The sequence below is a fragment of the Vigna angularis genome, chromosome 1 (assembly GCF_016808095.1).
Source record: "Vigna angularis cultivar LongXiaoDou No.4 chromosome 1, ASM1680809v1, whole genome shotgun sequence".
Lineage (NCBI taxonomy): Eukaryota > Viridiplantae > Streptophyta > Magnoliopsida > Fabales > Fabaceae > Vigna > Vigna angularis.
Genome location: NC_068970.1, coordinates 39,637,695 through 39,656,079, shown reverse-complemented (window position 1 = coordinate 39,656,079; position 18,385 = coordinate 39,637,695). Strand labels below are relative to the sequence as shown.

General features: G+C 32.5%; 2 protein-coding genes across 3 annotated transcripts; one reads left to right on the top strand and one right to left on the bottom strand.

Moving 5' to 3' along the window:
* Positions 1-7,636: 7,636 nt before the first annotated feature.
* LOC108346137 (F-box only protein 6) lies at positions 7,637-11,081 on the top strand. 2 transcript variants are annotated; one of them, XR_008248533.1, is made up of 3 exons: positions 7,637-7,892; positions 9,208-10,606; positions 10,721-11,081. XR_008248533.1 is itself a non-coding variant. In XM_017585144.2 (2 exons), the coding sequence occupies exons 1-2, from the start codon at positions 7,753-7,755 to the stop codon at positions 10,460-10,462; spliced, it is 1,395 nt and encodes a 464-aa protein (XP_017440633.1). In that variant the 5' UTR covers positions 7,637-7,752; the 3' UTR covers positions 10,463-11,081. The 2 variants fall into 2 exon arrangements, 1 of the variants encoding a protein (XP_017440633.1); XM_017585144.2 differs by having other exon boundaries at positions 9,208-11,081.
* A 562-nt stretch (positions 11,082-11,643) lies between these two features.
* On the bottom strand, positions 11,644-13,767 carry LOC108346147 (uncharacterized). The gene is made up of 3 exons (XM_017585166.2): positions 13,496-13,767; positions 12,835-12,991; positions 11,644-11,857 (listed from the first exon to the last, which is right to left on the bottom strand). Exons 1-3 carry the CDS (start codon positions 13,496-13,498, stop codon positions 11,811-11,813), a joined length of 207 nt encoding a protein of 68 aa, XP_017440655.1. The 5' UTR covers positions 13,499-13,767; the 3' UTR covers positions 11,644-11,810.
* Between the last annotated feature and the right edge of the window lie 4,618 nt (positions 13,768-18,385).

Genomic DNA, 18,385 nt, shown 5'->3' with positions numbered 1-18,385 from the left:
GCAAAATAAAAAGGAAAGAAAAGGAGGAAAAAGAAAAGCTCAATGCAAAGGAAAGTTGGGAAGAAGTAAGAATGGTTGTGTTTAAATGATAATTATCTTAACTCAAGGATTTTGTGATCTAGAAAAACCAATTTTCTTCTTAGCCCAACCACATTATAAGCCATAGAAAAGTCCTTGGGATGATGCTTGCTTATGAGTGTGTTTAATTGTGGTTAAATGAAAGGCAAAGTTGATTCATGTGACATTGTGATAGTAGAGTGAATGAATAACCTCTATACACTTGTGTGATTGAGTGAAACACTTTATCTAGTGAGGAATAATTCCATGAGCACATAATTACATCTATGCTTAGTTAATTGATCATTCATGAGAATAGCATTTGTCGGATACTATGTGACTATGTGAAAACCACAATGAGTTTGATTGAATTAAAGCATGTGTGCATCTTGACTGAATTCCTTTTGATGAGCTTATTTGAGTAATTACTTGTCTTGGAAAGAAAGAGTTTTTGGAGGTGGTGAACCATTGTATGGATTGGTGGAAGACTAAGTTACATCTTGTTTGCTTGAGGACAAGAAAAGTTCTAAGTTTGGGGTTGTGATAACGGTTGAAAAACTGTTATTTTTATACTTAATTTGATATTAAAAACAACCTTTATGACTTAAAAATTAGCTTGAAATCATGATTTTGCATAAGTTTTGGAAATAAGAGAGTTAGATGGGTTTTATGCTTAGTTTTCCTTGTTTTGGCAGGAATTAAGATGAATTAGATGAAAGAAGTTGAAGTAGTAATGGTTGGACTCAGTAAAGGAAGTAAAAGTGCACAAAAGAAGAGTTGTAGTCACCGCTAAGCGCAACTTTTACCGCTGAGCGGCGTTCTGAAGCACCGCAGTCACCGTTGAGAACCAAAATTGCAGCTGAGCGCTATTTAGAAGAACCACACTTACCGTTGAGCGCCAAAAGTGTTGCTAAGCGCCATTTAATTGGGCTTGGGCCTATTTTCTGTAATTTTTAATAAACTATATAAGGGTTTAGTCAACCTAGGGTTGGTATCTTTGGACAGAAAGAGGCGAAAATCACACTTTCTTCACCCCTTGGAGGCAGATTTTTGATGCGGAAGCTCCTTTCTTCACATTCTAGGGTTCTATCTTTCATTCTTTCATTGTTTTTCATCTAGTTTCACCATGTCTATGGTGAACTAAACCTCCATTGTTGTTGGGGAATCGATGTAATTCTTTGAAACTCTCATGTATTAAATTGGTTCTATATTTTATATGTTATGCTTCATTAATTGTTAGGGTTTTTCCTCTTTACTCTATACATGCTTTGTTTAACTCATTCAATTGCATGATCATTGATGTTATCTATATGGACACATATAGGTAAATCTAGAACTGGGGAAATTCTCCCGGAAGCAATATTACCTAGACATAGAAATAGGAGGATCGGTTGCCTTTAAGCTTCTGTGCGAATGTAATGCATGAATAATTGCTAGGGAGACAAGACATTGTAAACTAGTGATTAGGATTAGACTTTCTTCACCGAGACATCGGGTTTAAGGTAAATTAGAAAGTGGCATTAACATTAATGAAGAAAGATGAATTCATGAATACAAGAGAGTGGATAGGATAAATCGGAAACCCCAACAACATCATCATTCCATATTTTACATCAATATTTTTTGCTTCTTTCAATCTAATTGATCAAAAACTTGCATTCATGTTTATTTTCCGCAATTCAAACACAATGATTTCGTTTACAAGTCTAATTTAATCAAGAAATCACATAATTGTCTAGGTCGTGAGTCCTTTGGAAAATGATACTTGGTCTTACCATTTTATTATTACTTGATACGATTCGGTACACTTGCCGAATTGTTAACAAGTTTTTGCCTTTCATCTGTTATTAGTCATTCGGTCTTCAAATGTGTTTGGCCTGTGTTCAGCCTGTGTTTCAACGTCGTTCGGTCTTCAACTCCATTTGTCCAGTGTCCGGCCTTCATTTGATAGTGATCATTCAGTCTTCAACTGTTATTCACCGTTCAGTTTGCATCTGGGCTCTTGTTCCCTTTCCTCGCAGACCAACATACAGGAGTGCTTTTAAACTTAAGACAACAAGGGTCTTCATATTATTTACTTTGTAATATCATCAAAATCATTGTCTTCAAGACACAAATGCTCCTCATTGATAACAGGCTTGCTATGAAGTGGCACCTTGATAAGAACCCTAACAATAAAAAGGGATGTTGAAGCCAAATTCAAGCAAATCTCGGAAGCTTATGTTGTACGATTTCTCTCAACAATAAAAAGGAGGAAGACCCTAATTTTAAATTTGACTACACACTTGATGCAAACAATCGATTGGAAAATATTGATTGGTCATATGCTTCATCAATCCAATGGTACGATATCTTCGGTGATGCAGTGGTGTTTGAAACAACACACCGGTTGGTGTTTGATACAACACACCGACTGATTGTTTTTGACATGCCGCTAGGGATATGGGTTGGAATAAATAATTATGGAATGCCTTGCTTTTTTGGTTGCACACTTTTACTGGATGAAACTGTGAGGTCATTTTCCTGGGCACTAAAGATACTATGATGAAGTTAACATCATTAATTTTTTTTTCTTTCACTCTGTACTTGTGGAATCTAAATTTATAAGAAGTTAACGCATCTTTCTAATTTACATTGCTTGTTTCTTTTGTTTTTGTTTTTTTTTTCTTCTATAAATCACTTTCTTGGAAGGTTTTCTTAGGGTTCATGAATGGAAAGGCTCTACAAACTATATTAATCAACCAAAATATGTCTCAAAGAAGCACTATCCAGAGAAATGCCTACAACAAAACACGCTTTATGCATATGGATGATAATAGCAAAGTTTCCATCTTGGTTTAATGTTGTTTTGAGGGAACAATACAATGAGTGGAAGGTTGAATTTTATAGACTTTATAATCTTGAGTTAGTTGAGGATTTTGATCTAGGTTGGAGGGAAATGATTTGTTCTTTTAGGCTGCACTCCAATCAGCACATGATTAATTTATATAGTTCACGCTCTCTTTGGGCTTTTCCATTTTTTTAGAATCCATTTTTTAGAAGAATTTCTCTCCCAAAATAACAAACCTTGCAAGCATTTGATTTTGAATCTGGTATTGTATGAATTACTCCCCATCGTGCTAATCTGTACATACATAATACCCAAAATATTTTTAGGTAAGCAAACCGCCCTTCGCTTGGACCCCTCCCATCGCAATACGGCAACCTCAACATCGCTGGCCGCATCGACATCCTCGCCAACCGCCTTGGCCTCTGGTACCAGTACGCGCCCCTCATATCCTCCCTCATTCGAGAAGGCTTCTCCCCTCCCACCATCGAGGAAACCACTAGCATCTTCAGTGTAGTACAGAATCGCCTCATAGTCGTTGCGCAGGTCTGCGACTCCGTACCCCGAACTTCTCGCTGCCTTCGAGACCGATGGTGCCGAGCTCCTCTACGAGATCCGCCTTCTCAGCACTACGCATGGCAGGGACGGAGACAGCAAGGAATGTAGTGTTGAAAGAGTTGGAGAAAGAGACGGAAGAAAGTGACATGTATGCGTAGTTTAGAGTCACAGGTGGAAGAAAGAGACAGAGCAGGAAGCAAAGATGACACGTTTCAAAAAAAGAGAAGTGACGTGACACACCATTAGCCAAGTCAGCCAAAATTTAACGTCGTTGCTTTAAAAAAACTAAAAATTATAATCTTTTAAAGGTAAGGGATCAAAGCATATCAAATTTTGAGAGATAATCTAAAAACGTTTCATTAATGAGAGATTAAAAACATATTTAATCACAAAAAATATAAGAATGAATTAAGGTGTCAACTAATAGTTTATGTTTTATTAAATAGATTTTTATTAAAGATCATATTTAACTTATTTCCTAAAGAAACTCGTGACTTAACTCTTATACAAGTATTGCGAATGTAACGAATAACTTATTTTCATTCATGAAACTGGAAGATTAAAGGTACAACTATGTTAAATACTCTATTTGAGCTATAAAAGATTAAAAAAATATCTGCGATCGAAAAAGGTTATAAATTAAAAAATATAAAATTAAGTATTTATTTAACTTTTAGAAAACTTCATAAATAAGGAAAAATTAAAAAAAAAAAAAAAAAGAATTGATGTTGATGTCTCAACCTACCTTGTGCTTCCCACCCCTACCCTAAACATGTCACCACCATCCACATACCGTACTTGGTGAGTTTCCACTTAATACATGTACCTCAGTTCACTAAATAAATTTTATATAGAATTAGTGACAGATATTTTTAAGCAATAAAAGTGATAAATCTGTCTACCCAGTTAAATCAAAACAGTCGGATATTCATGATATTCCATTTAAAAGAGGTTTTTGGGATTTTGAAGAAGAGAATGAAATAATTATGGTAAAATAAAAGTGGAATGAATGGTTAATAAAGAAAGGAAAAGAGTGAAAGCTGGGAAACCATAATTACAACAACTCCTTGGCACACTGCCACTCATTGCATGCCACTTACGAAGAATGAGTGGAAAATGGCATCGATTAGTTTTGGAAGGCCTTTTCCGTAAACCTAACAAAATCATCATTCACATTCTGACTAATCAATTATCCCTTCTGCCTGCGTGCCTGCCTCCAACAAAATAAACTAACACTATTTGTAATTTAACCGTCTCATAAAAACAAACTCATATATATTGAAAGTCACAACAAGTAATGGCAATAAATTTCTTATGGTCTTATGAATACATCAAAACAAATTGTTTAGTATAAATATTTTCTTCTACAGAAATTGTCATTTTTTTTATAAATTTTGTTGCCTTTGCCATAATTATTTTAAAAATTGTGTTAACTGTAAGTTCTACTTTATTGACAGTACAACCCTTAAAGACTCATTTTATACTAATATAATATATTATAATATATAAAAAATGCTAAAAATTCATTTTATTACTCAAGTTTATTTTATAATCTCAAAAATTGGTTTTTTAATAATTTACTATTTTTAATAATTTAATATTTTTAATTCTTTTTATAACTTCTAAATTGGTCATTTAATAAATTATTAAAAGTAATTTATACTTAAAGCATTAATTTTTTTACATTATTTTTTAATTTTAATTTTACCTTTTTATGATACTTCTTAAAATAATATTTTTAAAATTAATATATATATATATATATATATATATATATATATATATATTTGATATTACAAATTGTTTACATTTGATAAAAATAAAAATAACTTCAATTTTAATATTAAATATTTAATAAATTATTATTTTAGTTCTTAACAGAACTGTTACTTTCTTAAACTTGAAATTTTCATATCAATCTCCAAAATATCAAGTTTGTATTATTTTATTATATTATTATATTATATTTGTAATAAAATAAATTAAAATATTGTACTAAACAATTAATTTGAAAAAATGTAAAATATATTTGTAATAAAAAAAATCATACTTCTTAATATTATAAATTTTGTTTTATATACTTTGAATTTACTATTTACTGTTTTCAAGTTCAAAATGTAGATTTTAAGAATTTAGTAAAATTAATATAAAAAGTAAAAACTAACAAATTAATTGTTTTTAAATATAAGTGTAAAAAATATATATTAGATATATATTGATTAAACTAGCAACACAAAATTATACAAATATAGCAAATAAACATCAAGTCTATAATAATATACACATTAAATGAGTTTGTACATATATTGATTAGACAAATATAATAAAAAACATTAGACTTGTCTAAATACACAATAAAAGGGTATATTCATACATTAATTAGATGAGTATAACAAAAAACATTAGATTAAGTATTTCATGCATTGATTAGACGAGTCTAAGCATAAAGTGATTAGATGAGTATAACAAAAAAAATATTAAATGAGTTTGTCGATGCACTGATTAGACAAATTTAACAATATAAATTAGTCTGTTCATACAATTGCTAGACAAGCATAGCAAAAAACATTATATGAATCATCCCACACATTGATTAAACATACAGGTCTAGGAATACCCATTAGATGAGTTTGCTTATACAATAATTAAACAAGTCTAGCAACAAACAATAAACAAGTTGGTCCATACACTAATAATACAAGTCAGACAATATACATTGCACAAGTTTGTATGTCCATGTGCAAATTATATGAGTCTATTAATACACATAAGATGTGTTTTCTCATTCACTGCTTAAACATGTCTTGTAATACACATTAAATGAGTCTGCAAATACAATCGATTGGACAACTATTCCATACACTATTAAACAACTCTAGTAACAAACACTAGACGAGTATGTCTATACATTGATTAAAAAAGTCTAGCTTTATATATTAGATAAGTTTTTCTATATATAAATTATACAAATTCATTAATACACATTAGACGAGTTTGTCCACTTACTAATTAGACGAGACTTGCAATACACATTACATGAGTCTAAATATATATTGATTAGACGGATCTAACAATACACGTTATAGAGTGTGTCTATATACTAATTAAAAAAGTCTAACAATACCATATTATGTGAGTTTGTCTATGTACTGATTAGATGAGTCTAATAATACACATTAAACTATTTTTTTATACATTGATTAGAAGAATATAACAAAAAAAGTACATGATATTATACATATAATAATTAGATGAGTTTAACAAACAAAAATATCAAATAAGTTATTTCATAAATTGATTAGACAAATATAATAAAATTTATTACACAAGTCTAAGAATATATTCATTAGATGAGCAAAGAAAAAAAAACATTATATGAGCTTGTTGATGTATTGATTAAACAATTTTAGCAATGCACATTAGACGAGTTTATGTTCATTCACTTATTAGATGAATCTTGCAATACGCATTAGGTGAGTTTATTAATACATTAATTAGATGAGTATAACAAAAAAAATACACATATCTAGCAATACACATTAGACGAGTCTATGCATATATTAATTGGATGAGTATAGCAAAAAATATTATATAAGTTTAAGAACATACATTAGAAGAATGTCCATACATTAATCAAACGAGTCTACAACACTCATTAAACAAATTTGTCCATACACTGATTAGACATATTTAACAATATACGTTAGATGAGTCTATTCATATGCATACTAAATGAATTTATTATGATTAGACGAATATTGCAACATACACTACACAAAATTTTTCATATACTAATTAAACCAATCTAACAATACACATTAGACGAGTGTGTCCATATACTAATTAGACGAATTTAACAATAAATATTGCATGAGTTTGTCAATGCATTAATTAGAAATCTTAAAATACAAATTATATAAATTTATTCATACGTTATATATCTATTTATCATTTATATTTTTACAGGTTGCTATATTTTTACGTATATTTTATCTTTTTTATTCTGATAAAGTCTATTATTTATATTTTTATAAACATTTTAACGTTTTAAATTTATAAATTATTTTTAAAATTGATTCTATCAAAAATTTTATTTACAAAATTAAAAATAATAATAATTTTTTGATTTCTAAATCTCTTTTTAATAAAGAGAAAGAAGTCCAGTGTAAAAATAATTTGTAACAAAAGGGAAGTAGCGCACGGGTGCGTGGGCAAAACCCCGTTCTGTGATAGGCAACGTGGAAAATGAAGAGCGGGTAAGAAGGAGAGAGAGAAAGGGGTCTTACACAAAGGAGAATTGAGTTGAGGGTATGGAAGAAGATGAAGAAGAGGGCCATGCCATACTCATCACTCACCTTCACCATCACCATTTCTCTCACACACTCTCACCTTCTTTTACCCTTCAACCTCACCAACACACTCACCCCACACTCTCTCAACAACTCTCCAGGTCTTCTCCTTTCTCCTAGATCTACTCTCAATGCATTTTTTCTTCACCCTTTCAAATAAATCTATGCTTTTTTCCTCCTTCCCCTGTTTCTCTGCTCTTTTTTACCTTTCTTTCAACCTCTTTTCTTCATTAACCATGCCAAGTTAATAATCTTTTTTTTCTTAACCGCCTTTGCTTACTCTTTCTTTATGCTCTGTCATGTGCAATCATTCACCGTACGCTTCATCACAACATAACCTAGGTGTTAGATTTTATGTTTGTTGTTTTGTGTGCGTGTGCGTGTGTTGTTGCTACATCAAATTGTCATACTTGTGAACATTACTTGTTACTTCTATTGCTTGTTGTATGTTTCTTTTTGTCATCGAGAAAATTGATTGCTACAATTTCATAGTTCTTGTACATTTAAGATGCCCACTTCCACACTCGAAGCTCTCTGGGTGTGTTACTCACAGTGTAAAATATTGATTGTACTTTCCTGATTGTAAGCATTGTGAAGGATGCATCTTACCAAGGGATAAAACACCTTGGTTCTCTGTTTTTATAAAGCCTGGTTTCTTGTTCTCAGCAAGAGATAGGAACATTGGTTCAATGGATTTACATCAAACTTGGCCTTTAGTAATCCTTACAAAGATAACACTCCGAAATGCCCATTTTTGACTTACTCATCTTATGGCTACTCAGAATCCCTAATCTCTATGGGTATGTTTTAGAACTGAGTTTTAAAAGGAAAAGGGAAGGGGAACAAAATTGTCATTTCCTATAAATATGCTCTGATTTGATATTTTTTTGGAAATACATGAAATAGAATAACAAATTAACATTGATCTAATGCCCTGATATTTTTTTTATAAATTTATATGACACTCTTAATTACCCCCCTCTCCTTCCGTTTTGCTCCAAAACCTCACTCCCAAACACACCATAATTGTTCGGTTTCACTATCTCATCCGATATATTCACATGTCAACATTTATGCTTAAAGTGTCTATTCTAACCAAGTGACTCCCATTATTGGCTAAACAACATGTGGTCATGATTCTGTGCATAGTTTCTTTGTAATAGTATTATACAAAGGAAAAGCTTTATATTTGTAACTTAACTCCTTGGGTTGCTTATGTGTTTAAGTTGATTTAATCAGGTATCTTCCTGATCCTTGAAAGGATCAGTCTTAACTTGGAGCAGAGTATAAATCTGTGCATTAATTTTATAGTATGATTCAAATTTTCCTATGAATCATCTTTGTCTTTTTATACATCTTTATTCTACAATTCAATGGAATGAAGTATATGAATATCTTCGATCATCCTTTTCGCAGATGGTCCTTCTATGGCGTTGATGATTACTTCGTAGATGATTTCTGTGGCCCTGTAATGGCAGCTGGCAAGTCTGTTCCAGAGTCTGGAAGTTTCAGGATGATGGAGCCTCTAAAGCATGCATCTAAGAAGTCTCGAAGAGACAGGAGCCGAGGAAAATCATCTGGGAGGTCCTCCAGCGATGAAGCTATGGAACAACAAATTTGGAAAGATTTGCCGGAGGATCTATTTGAGCCTGTGATTGCACGACTTCCAATTGCAACATTTTTCCGCTTCCGCACTGTATGCCAGCGATGGAATTCCTTGCTGAGTTCACAAAGTTTTTCTCAGCATTGTGCTCAAGTCCGACAAGCCAACCCATGGTTTTACACTGTTACTCATGAACATACAAATTCTGCAGCCATGTATGACCCTTCTATGAAGAAGTGGTACCATCCCACTACATCAGCACTGCCTGCAGAGTTGATAGTTTTGCCAGTGGCTTCTGCAGGGGGTTTAGTTTGCATTCTTGACGTATATGGTCAAACTTTATATGTTTGTAACCCATTGATTCAATCCCTAAATGAGTTACCATCTTGTTCAGTAAGGGTTGGGTCTCGCGCTGCTGTAGGAATGACAGTAGATGAGAACTCAACCGGTGCTGTCTACAGGATCCTGTTGGTGGGTTGTGATGGAGAATATGGAATTTATGACTCGATAACAAAGTCATGGAGCTATCCAGGAAACATGCCGGCAGATATTAAGCTGCCGCTATCTCTCAATTTTAGGTCACAAGCGATTTCTATTGACAGCACCCTTTACTTCATGCATTCAGATCCTGAAGGGATTGTTTCCTATAATATGGCAACTGGGGTTTGGGTGCAGTACATAATCCCAGCGCCATTGCATCTGAGTGACCGCACACTGGCTGAGTGTGATGGTCGGATATTGCTTGTGGGGTTGCTCACAAAGAATGCAGCCACCTGTATATGCATATGGGAGCTGCAGAAGATGACTTTCTTGTGGAAGGAGGTTGACAGAATGCCAAACGTATGGTGCTTGGACTTTTATGGGAAGCACGTTAGAATGAATTGCTTGGGAAACAAAGGCTTGCTCTTGTTATCATTGAGATCAAGACAAATGAATCGATTGGTTACGTACAACATAGCAACTAAGGAATGGGTGAAGGTTCCTGGGTGTGTGGTTCCACGTGGAAGAAAACGGCAATGGATAGCACATGGTACTGCATTTTATCCGTGCCTCACTGCGACGGCTTGATTTAAGCTTGCATAATACAGCAGAAATGGCCTGAGAATATTTCCCTCGAATCATGAGGTTCCTTGCAATTTACCCGCGGTTAACGCTGATGTATGATTGATAATGTTCATTGCTGGTTAACAAAGCAGATGGAAAACGATACGGGTTTGTATCGTACTCTCAAACATGCACTTCGATCACCTTGCTTTCAAGGCTTTTTTTTTTTCTGTATATGAAAGTTTAATTTCTGTTAGATCAATCATGTTTTCTGGCTGAAAGGTCCAAACTGGAGATGGAGCAATTCAGAATTGAAGCTTCCGAAGTCAGGGAGAATGGCATATTAAGATCCTCGAACGTTCTCAATCTGGACACTCCCTTCACAAGGACTATAAACCATGGGTTACCCCGGTGTCACTAGGCACCTCATACTTTGCTCTTGCAGTCTTGCATTATATAACATGTACTTTTATACAAATCTGTCTCCAAAATGTGGGATCTTTGTTACACACGTGTAGCTTTTCTCACTCTCCTTCCAGCTTGTCACGGTTAGAAGCTGGGATTTCAATTTTGGATGCCTCTCCCCAACTACGCATCGATGTAGTGTATATTAAGTTAAAGGTCATTATTATTTTACTGTTTACGATAGTTGTCTATTTTAAAACCGTGGGAATAAAGAACCAACAACCGCTTATCTATGTTCAGTAGAATACATGTAATCTATATGTTTGTTTACTCTATTCACTAGTCGAAAGGTTGTCTATCTTTCAATGTTTTAGGTTATGGCCCGAGGATTAAAAAAAAATTGGCATAAATTGAAAAAAAAATATATGTAGCAAGTAAAAAAAACCTAACATTATTATTAATGAACCATACTAATAATTCAGACTATATTGAACTCCGCGACTATTGTTGGCCTTGTTGCACAGAAGTTTCCTTACCGTCTGAGGCTCTGCGCTCAAAACACTAAAGGAATGTAGCATGTTGGCGTTGGAATACAAACAAGCCCTAGAGAGAATCTACTGAAAGCGTCATAAACTTTTGTTGAATGTTAAATGATTAAGTGATATCATATATCTTCTTTTGAACCTTTCCGAGTGTTGCATGCACCACTTCAAAATTCATAGCTAACTTTTAAAACCATTCATACCAACCCCCGCCCAAGCGTAAAGAATTAACTCTCGTATTCCCTTCTATAGGAAGGATTAAAAACAAGATGAACTATAGTTGTAACTTAAATTAAAAATTCTTAAAGTTCATCAAAACATGAACAGGAACTCGGTCTTGTACAAGTACATTAGATGTAGGGAAGTATTGGCATTTTCTACGAGGCTAAGAAAGAGAAGATGACACAATCCAAAACAAAGCTCCATTAAGCCATGCCTCCACTTGTTGCTATTCTGATAATCTGGAAGAGAGCTGTACCAGAAAAAGCGAACACATAAGTTATTGGAACTCGACAGAATATGACTCAAAATGCAAATGGTAAGAAAGGTAATTACAATCTAACAAACTCCTTTCCAGAGATATCATATAATACTTAACGAGATGTATTTAAAACCTTAGCCCAAGCGACCGACTTGCACGCACTAAATACAAACGAATCAATTACAAGCCTCCACATTTTTGATTCAACAATAAGTATTGCAATCCAATTTTTTTCAATTTTTTTGTGGCACCGAAAGTATACCCTCTTCACTTCAGGGTTCCATGCCTAAGTTCGATAGGTATTCAAGTCCTTTGACTATAAGGCATAAGAATTACTGTTAACCACCAACATTTGGTGGAAAGGCATATATCACATATCATTTGCCAAAAAAGGCAATATTATGATTGCTTTCGCTAATATTCTCGTGTAATGATATACCTGATAAGTTATGAAACATTTGTTATCATAAACAAATAGGTACTCAATGACATAAAAATATCCTAATCCAACTCTTAGATATGCCAAATATGTTCCGTCAACAACAAATCTATACATCCCCCATGACAGGAATAGAGACAACTTCAGGCCTCAGAAAATGTTAATGTTTTTGTATTACGATTATTATCATGTGTTTATGCTTTCACATTATGAATTTATGATTATTATCATGTTTTCCCTTTCCGTAAGAAAAAAAAAACAATTATTTTCTATTTTCAAGTATATTAAACACAAAAAACAATAAAGGGTTGTTTTTACTGATTCCTCTACAAACTTTGAAAAACAAAGCAAATTTAAAACAATATAATGCATTTTGTAATTAAAACACAAACAACAAAGACTTATCCTACCAGGTGAGATCAGTTACGCGAATCACATGTTTTCGTAATTAAAGGTGAAAAACGAAATAGAAAACCATTATCAGCGAAAGAAACGAATAATCAAGAGGATGCTGAAATGATACTCTTACATGAGCCAATGACAACAAAGACGAAGAAACCCAGCAGCAGTGGACCAACAGGATAGTCTTTTCCCTTTTTAGAGGTTGTGTCCGGCACAAATCCTCTTTTGGTAATGTTCTTCTCAAACTTCTCCACTTTCCTGTCAGCAAAGCGCCTTGATGTCGTCTACACAAAACCACAAATTCCAGATTTCTCAATTGACAATTCAAAAATCAAACAAACAAAATCAATCGACACGAGTTGCATAGCATAGCATAACACGAGGTAAGACACGATTGGATTTGGATTTGGATGGCACCAGATCAGGTCCAAAAGCTAACGAAACTCCACAATCACCAGTAATTAATAACCAGAAAATGTCGTAATTAATTCGACGGATCAATAATAATCAAATAACAATAAGAACCCTAGGTTAACAAAATTATGATCATAAAATAATAAGTTGAACAAATTTCTGATTTTAATGTGCAAACTTGATAATCGCGTAAATTGAAATTGAATTCTGATTTCTTTGTCTATAACTAAAAACAGGATAAATCAGAAATTACATATACGAGAGAGAAAAAATAAAAACAATGTCGGCACCGGAAAAAGAACGTAGGGAAACTACTAGATCTAAATGGATAGTATGAAAGTGAACGAAAGAAGAGGCACTAGAGAATGAATTACCATGTTTGGTGTCAGAGAAAAGGGATCGCCGACTGGTGGAAGAAACAAGAGATGGCCGGAAAAATGAAAGACGGTGTTCCTCCGGCAGCGCCCTCTCCAACCTTATTTACTCGCTTGTGTGAATGTGCGATCCTAGTGAAACACGGTTTCCTTTATTTACCCCTCTTATTTATATTTAACAAACCTAATTCTATACACTACAATTAATTTAGTGATCCAGCGAGAGTAGCGTCACGGCTTCTTCGCGATTGGGCCAAACCATTTATATTGGACACGTGGCGTAACCTTATTGGACTATATCTTTTAATAGCGTGAGAGAGTCTTCGAGAATGGTATGTATGACAACTTAAATAAAAAAATATTGATTATAATAATAGGAATTCATTGGGCTTTTTTTGACGGAATTAAAATAATGAATACAATTCATTCACTACTAACATCAATAAAAGTTGCCTAAGCACATTGGAATGATTATTTGTTAGTATCATAAAGGGATATAATAAGCATCAACAAAACGGTTTTTATCTACTTTCACCAATAAAAACTGTCCAACATTGAGGTTATGACAAAGTAAAACGAATCTTTTAAATATTTTTCAAATCATTTAGTTACACATTAAATTAATTTGATTTACATTTTATAGTTTAAATTAAATTCATATGTCTATTGATATATATTATGATAATAAATAATAATAATAATAATTATTATTATTATTATTGTAAATAGTTTTTGTTTATTTTATAAGTAGCTTTACAATTAAAAAATATTAAGTTTAAAAATGTCAAATAAAAACAATAATTAAATGAAAAAAACAATTATAAAATTCCTACAAAATAACCATTTTAATTAAAAAATTATTTAAAATAAATGTGGAAAAAAATTTCTTTATATACGTGGACGTCCATAATAGCTTGGACGAATGGTAGGTGGTCAGAGGTATCCTCGAGCTTCACCCCCAACTGCTTGCTCAGGGTCGCGCTCTTATCCTGGTCAGCCTTAACCTTGTTCCCCTCGACCCCGACTTGGGTGGTCTCCAGGTAGGGTCGGACATGTTGTTATGCTCTGATACACCTTCCTGGGCAGCCTTGTCGTACTCTTCCTCGGTTTTATCTCTCGCCCCGGATCTTCTCTCCTGCGCTACGTGAGTCGAGCATTCTGCCCGCACGGCCACCATCTCCGCCTCATGCTGCTGCTGCAACTCCTCCATTTACTGTTGTAACATCCTTATCATCTCGATCGGGTCCTTGCTGCTCATGTTTCTCGTGGCCACCATTTGGTTTAGTTACTCTACCCTACGGTGGGCGCAAAAATGTTCCTGTATGAGGTTGAGTCACCTAAAATCAAGCGCTTACATCTGGTCTTCTGTAGGTCGATGTCCGTATGTCCTGTACGTCTGGGAGGGTACCTGTTAAAGGTGTTCTGAAACTTAAGTCAGTAAAGGTCCAATCGGTTGTTTAGGTACTACAATAAATGCGTAATTAATGAATCTGTCTACCTCTTACTTTTGATCTGTATTTATAATTTTGATCATGGCTTAGGATTAGTAGAACCTTAATCACGGTCCAATCCAGAGTCCAATCTTCTAATCAGAATTTTACGTTAATCATTTCTGCATACTTATCAGTCATGATCGTCCTGGATGCTTAAGTCCTGCCGAACGTCCCATGTGTTTTGTCTGGACGGTCTAGGGTAATACGGTACACGGTACAGTAACATAGAAAACTATCTTAGAATATTAAAACGGCCAAGTGCACTTATTCTTGTCAAGAGAAGATGCACAAAACAAAACATGTGAATTGTTTACGCGGTTTTCACAATCAAATAATTCTATATAATATATTTTATTCTATCATTCATATATATATATATATATATATATATAATTTTGAAAATTTTAATATACCAAGAATGTAAATGTAATGATATATATTTGAATGCGAGACATTGAATCAATGAGCTGGTACACCATTAAATTATGCATCAGATAATTATTTATAAATTTATCTCATTATAGTTAATTTAAAAATATATATTCAACACCATGGTTATCATTTAATAAAATATCAAAATAAATATACATTTATATATTGCTATACTGTAATCAAACTGTTTTGTTACAACACAACTTTAGTACAATTACACGAATAAAATATATATTTAATTGACCCATCTTTATAAAATAAAAAAGTGACGTAAAAGGAAAAAACACATAACACATATTATATATATATATATATATATATATATATATATATATATATATATATATATAATTGAAAAGTAGTATAACTATTAAATTGAAATTTATAAAATAAAATAACACAATAGGACAAACACATAGACAAAATACCAGCTATATTGTCACCAATATAAATAAAGTCAACAGCTGATAGAAGGAAAACAAAATTAAAAATCTCAATCTTCCTTTTATAAACCACTTATTATTTATTTAATTTTAATTTAATATTTTAAAAATTAAAAATAAAGAAAAATCTAATCCAATATCGCTATTATATTATTCATTATAAAATTATCATATCATTGATCTAAATAAAACTGAATTCAGGTTTTTGTAAAATTGTTGAATAATTCGTACCAAAATATAACAACAACATAAGTATTCACTATAAACTTAAAATATTAGTTATGTATCTAAATTAGAATAATTTATAATGTAGGGATAAAATAGATTTTAGTTTACTCAACAAATGTATGTTTAGGTGGATTGCAAAATTGATTTTAGACAAAATTAATTTTAGAATATTTTTTGTTAAAGTGCACATGAATGTGTAATGCTTTATTTTAAAGTTTTTTTTTTAAAGTAAGTTATTAACAGATCTTAATATGAAATGTTGAGAAGAGAATATCCATTTTGTTTGGATTTAATTTCTTTCCCAGTAATAATTATTACATTTGTTGGTATCTGATCTGTATCAATATCATAATTAAAATAAGTAAATAATTTTAGAGAGATTAAAATTACATGAAATCTATATCAATATTATAATAAAAATTAAAAATAAATTTCTAAAAGTATTCTCATTACAATAATTCTAAAAGGTTGTGACAAAACTTCATTGTTTTATATTTTACTACCTACACTTTAAATTCATTTATTTATAACTACCTGGTCTTAATTCATCATTCATCTCCACCCAAAACCGAAAACTTCATAAAAAAAATAGTGTCATCAAACTTCAATAACATTATGTAGACACTAACTAAACACATCTATCTAATTGTTTAATCAATAACATTATGTTTTTCAGAGCAACATTATTCTTTAAAAGTGTATCATTTAGATTTTTCCTGCTATATTATGGAAAACAAGACATATTATTTTATAGTATAATGAAATATTTATATATATATATATATATATATATATATATATATATATATATATATATATATATATATTATTGTTTCGATGTTAAGTTTTTTTGAGTGACATTATTAAATTAATCACATATATCTGAAATATGGCTCTTCTAAAGTCTTATCCGTTTATATTTGACTTTAACTCGTAAACAATACAAGATTGTTGAGTGTGATGGAACAATTATAAATCCAATCAACAAATTAAACATCCATCTATTTTACAAAAAAAAAACAATTTTTTTATTTTTCGTCAATTGTAAAATTCTTTTGGACTGTGATCCTTAAGATTAGAACTTCTCGTGCCAAATTGAAGAAAAAAGTATTAAAAAAGTTTAGAATAAAATTATTTACCAAAATAGATGATTTGAATGGAAGAGGAAGGAGATTCATTTCAGATGTAGGCTCTACAATGTCAACACCATGAAGAGGTGCCAACCAAGTTGGTTCCCTTGTGACGTTAAATGAGTTGGTGCCTCCAATCATGAGTTTATCACGACTTTAGTCCAATTGATCATTAGATGACACCAATTAAATTAGTGTTTCCATAGGGTGAATCATATCTTCTTCATCTAAAATAAAGAACTATGTTTTTTTTGTTTAATTTCTTTATAAAGCTTTTATCTTGTCAAATACTTTTTTCTTAGTTGAGGTGTATAGTTACCTCCGAGTTCCTCTAGTATATATTTGTTTTGGTTATAACGAAAATAAATTGGATGATTTCTTCTATTAATTCTTCTATTATGTCAAAAAAATGTTATGTAAAATTTATTTTTTTTCTTCACTTTGTTGTTTTATATAAGTTTAATTATTCATATATGTTATCTAGTAAGATATTTATTAAGTAAAATATTTTAGATATTTTAAGCGGTTAAGATATTTCTGAGTAACTAACCACATTCTTGGGTAAGCTTATTTTTATTTGGCTTATAAATACAATGACAAGAAAGGAGTTGAGGTACGTTCTCTCTATGTCTAGAGACCCTAAATAATATTTCAGAGCAGTATCATAATCACTCTCTTGAGAGCTGAGGCTCCATAACTCACATCTGACTTGAGCGTCGGAGTATCTTTGCAAGTACCTCCCCCTCCTTTGGCGAGTATGAACAACAACAATTGGAGAAGAGCAAGCATCCCAGACAGACAGGAGCAACAAAGACACACTGGAAAACATCTACACCGAAACATTTTGGCGTCCACCGTGGGGCCGAGTGCCATCCCACAGAAGCCACGAGAGGAGTCTCGGCCTCGACGAATCATTTCTTCGGATAAAGCTACTCCATCAAGATGAAGCTGCCGCATCACCGCGCCAGTGAGCACATCAGCGAAATCGCACCCCTTTGCGGGTCAGATCCAGTGCAAAAACATGCTTAAACTCATCAATCACCTCCCTCAACAATGGTGGACAAATGAGAAAAACTCTGTAAAACCTAACCAGGATCGTTTCTCAGAAAGCGCAGGAAAAAGCGAAACCCTAAATCCCCAAATTGAGCTCAGGTTCTCACTCTT

Excerpts from the sequence above, each read along its gene's own strand:
- LOC108346137 (XM_017585144.2), top strand. The coding sequence starts at position 7,753 with ATGGAAGAAGATGAAGAAGAGGGCCATGCCATACTCATCACTCACCTT. Across the intron at positions 7,893-9,207 it reads CTCTCTCAACAACTCTCCAG|ATGGTCCTTCTATGGCGTTG; the intron begins GTCTTCTCCTTT and ends TCCTTTTCGCAG.
- LOC108346147 (XM_017585166.2), bottom strand. Across the intron at positions 11,858-12,834 it reads CTTTGTTGTCATTGGCTCAT|CTCTCTTCCAGATTATCAGA; the intron begins GTAAGAGTATCA and ends TTTCTGGTACAG.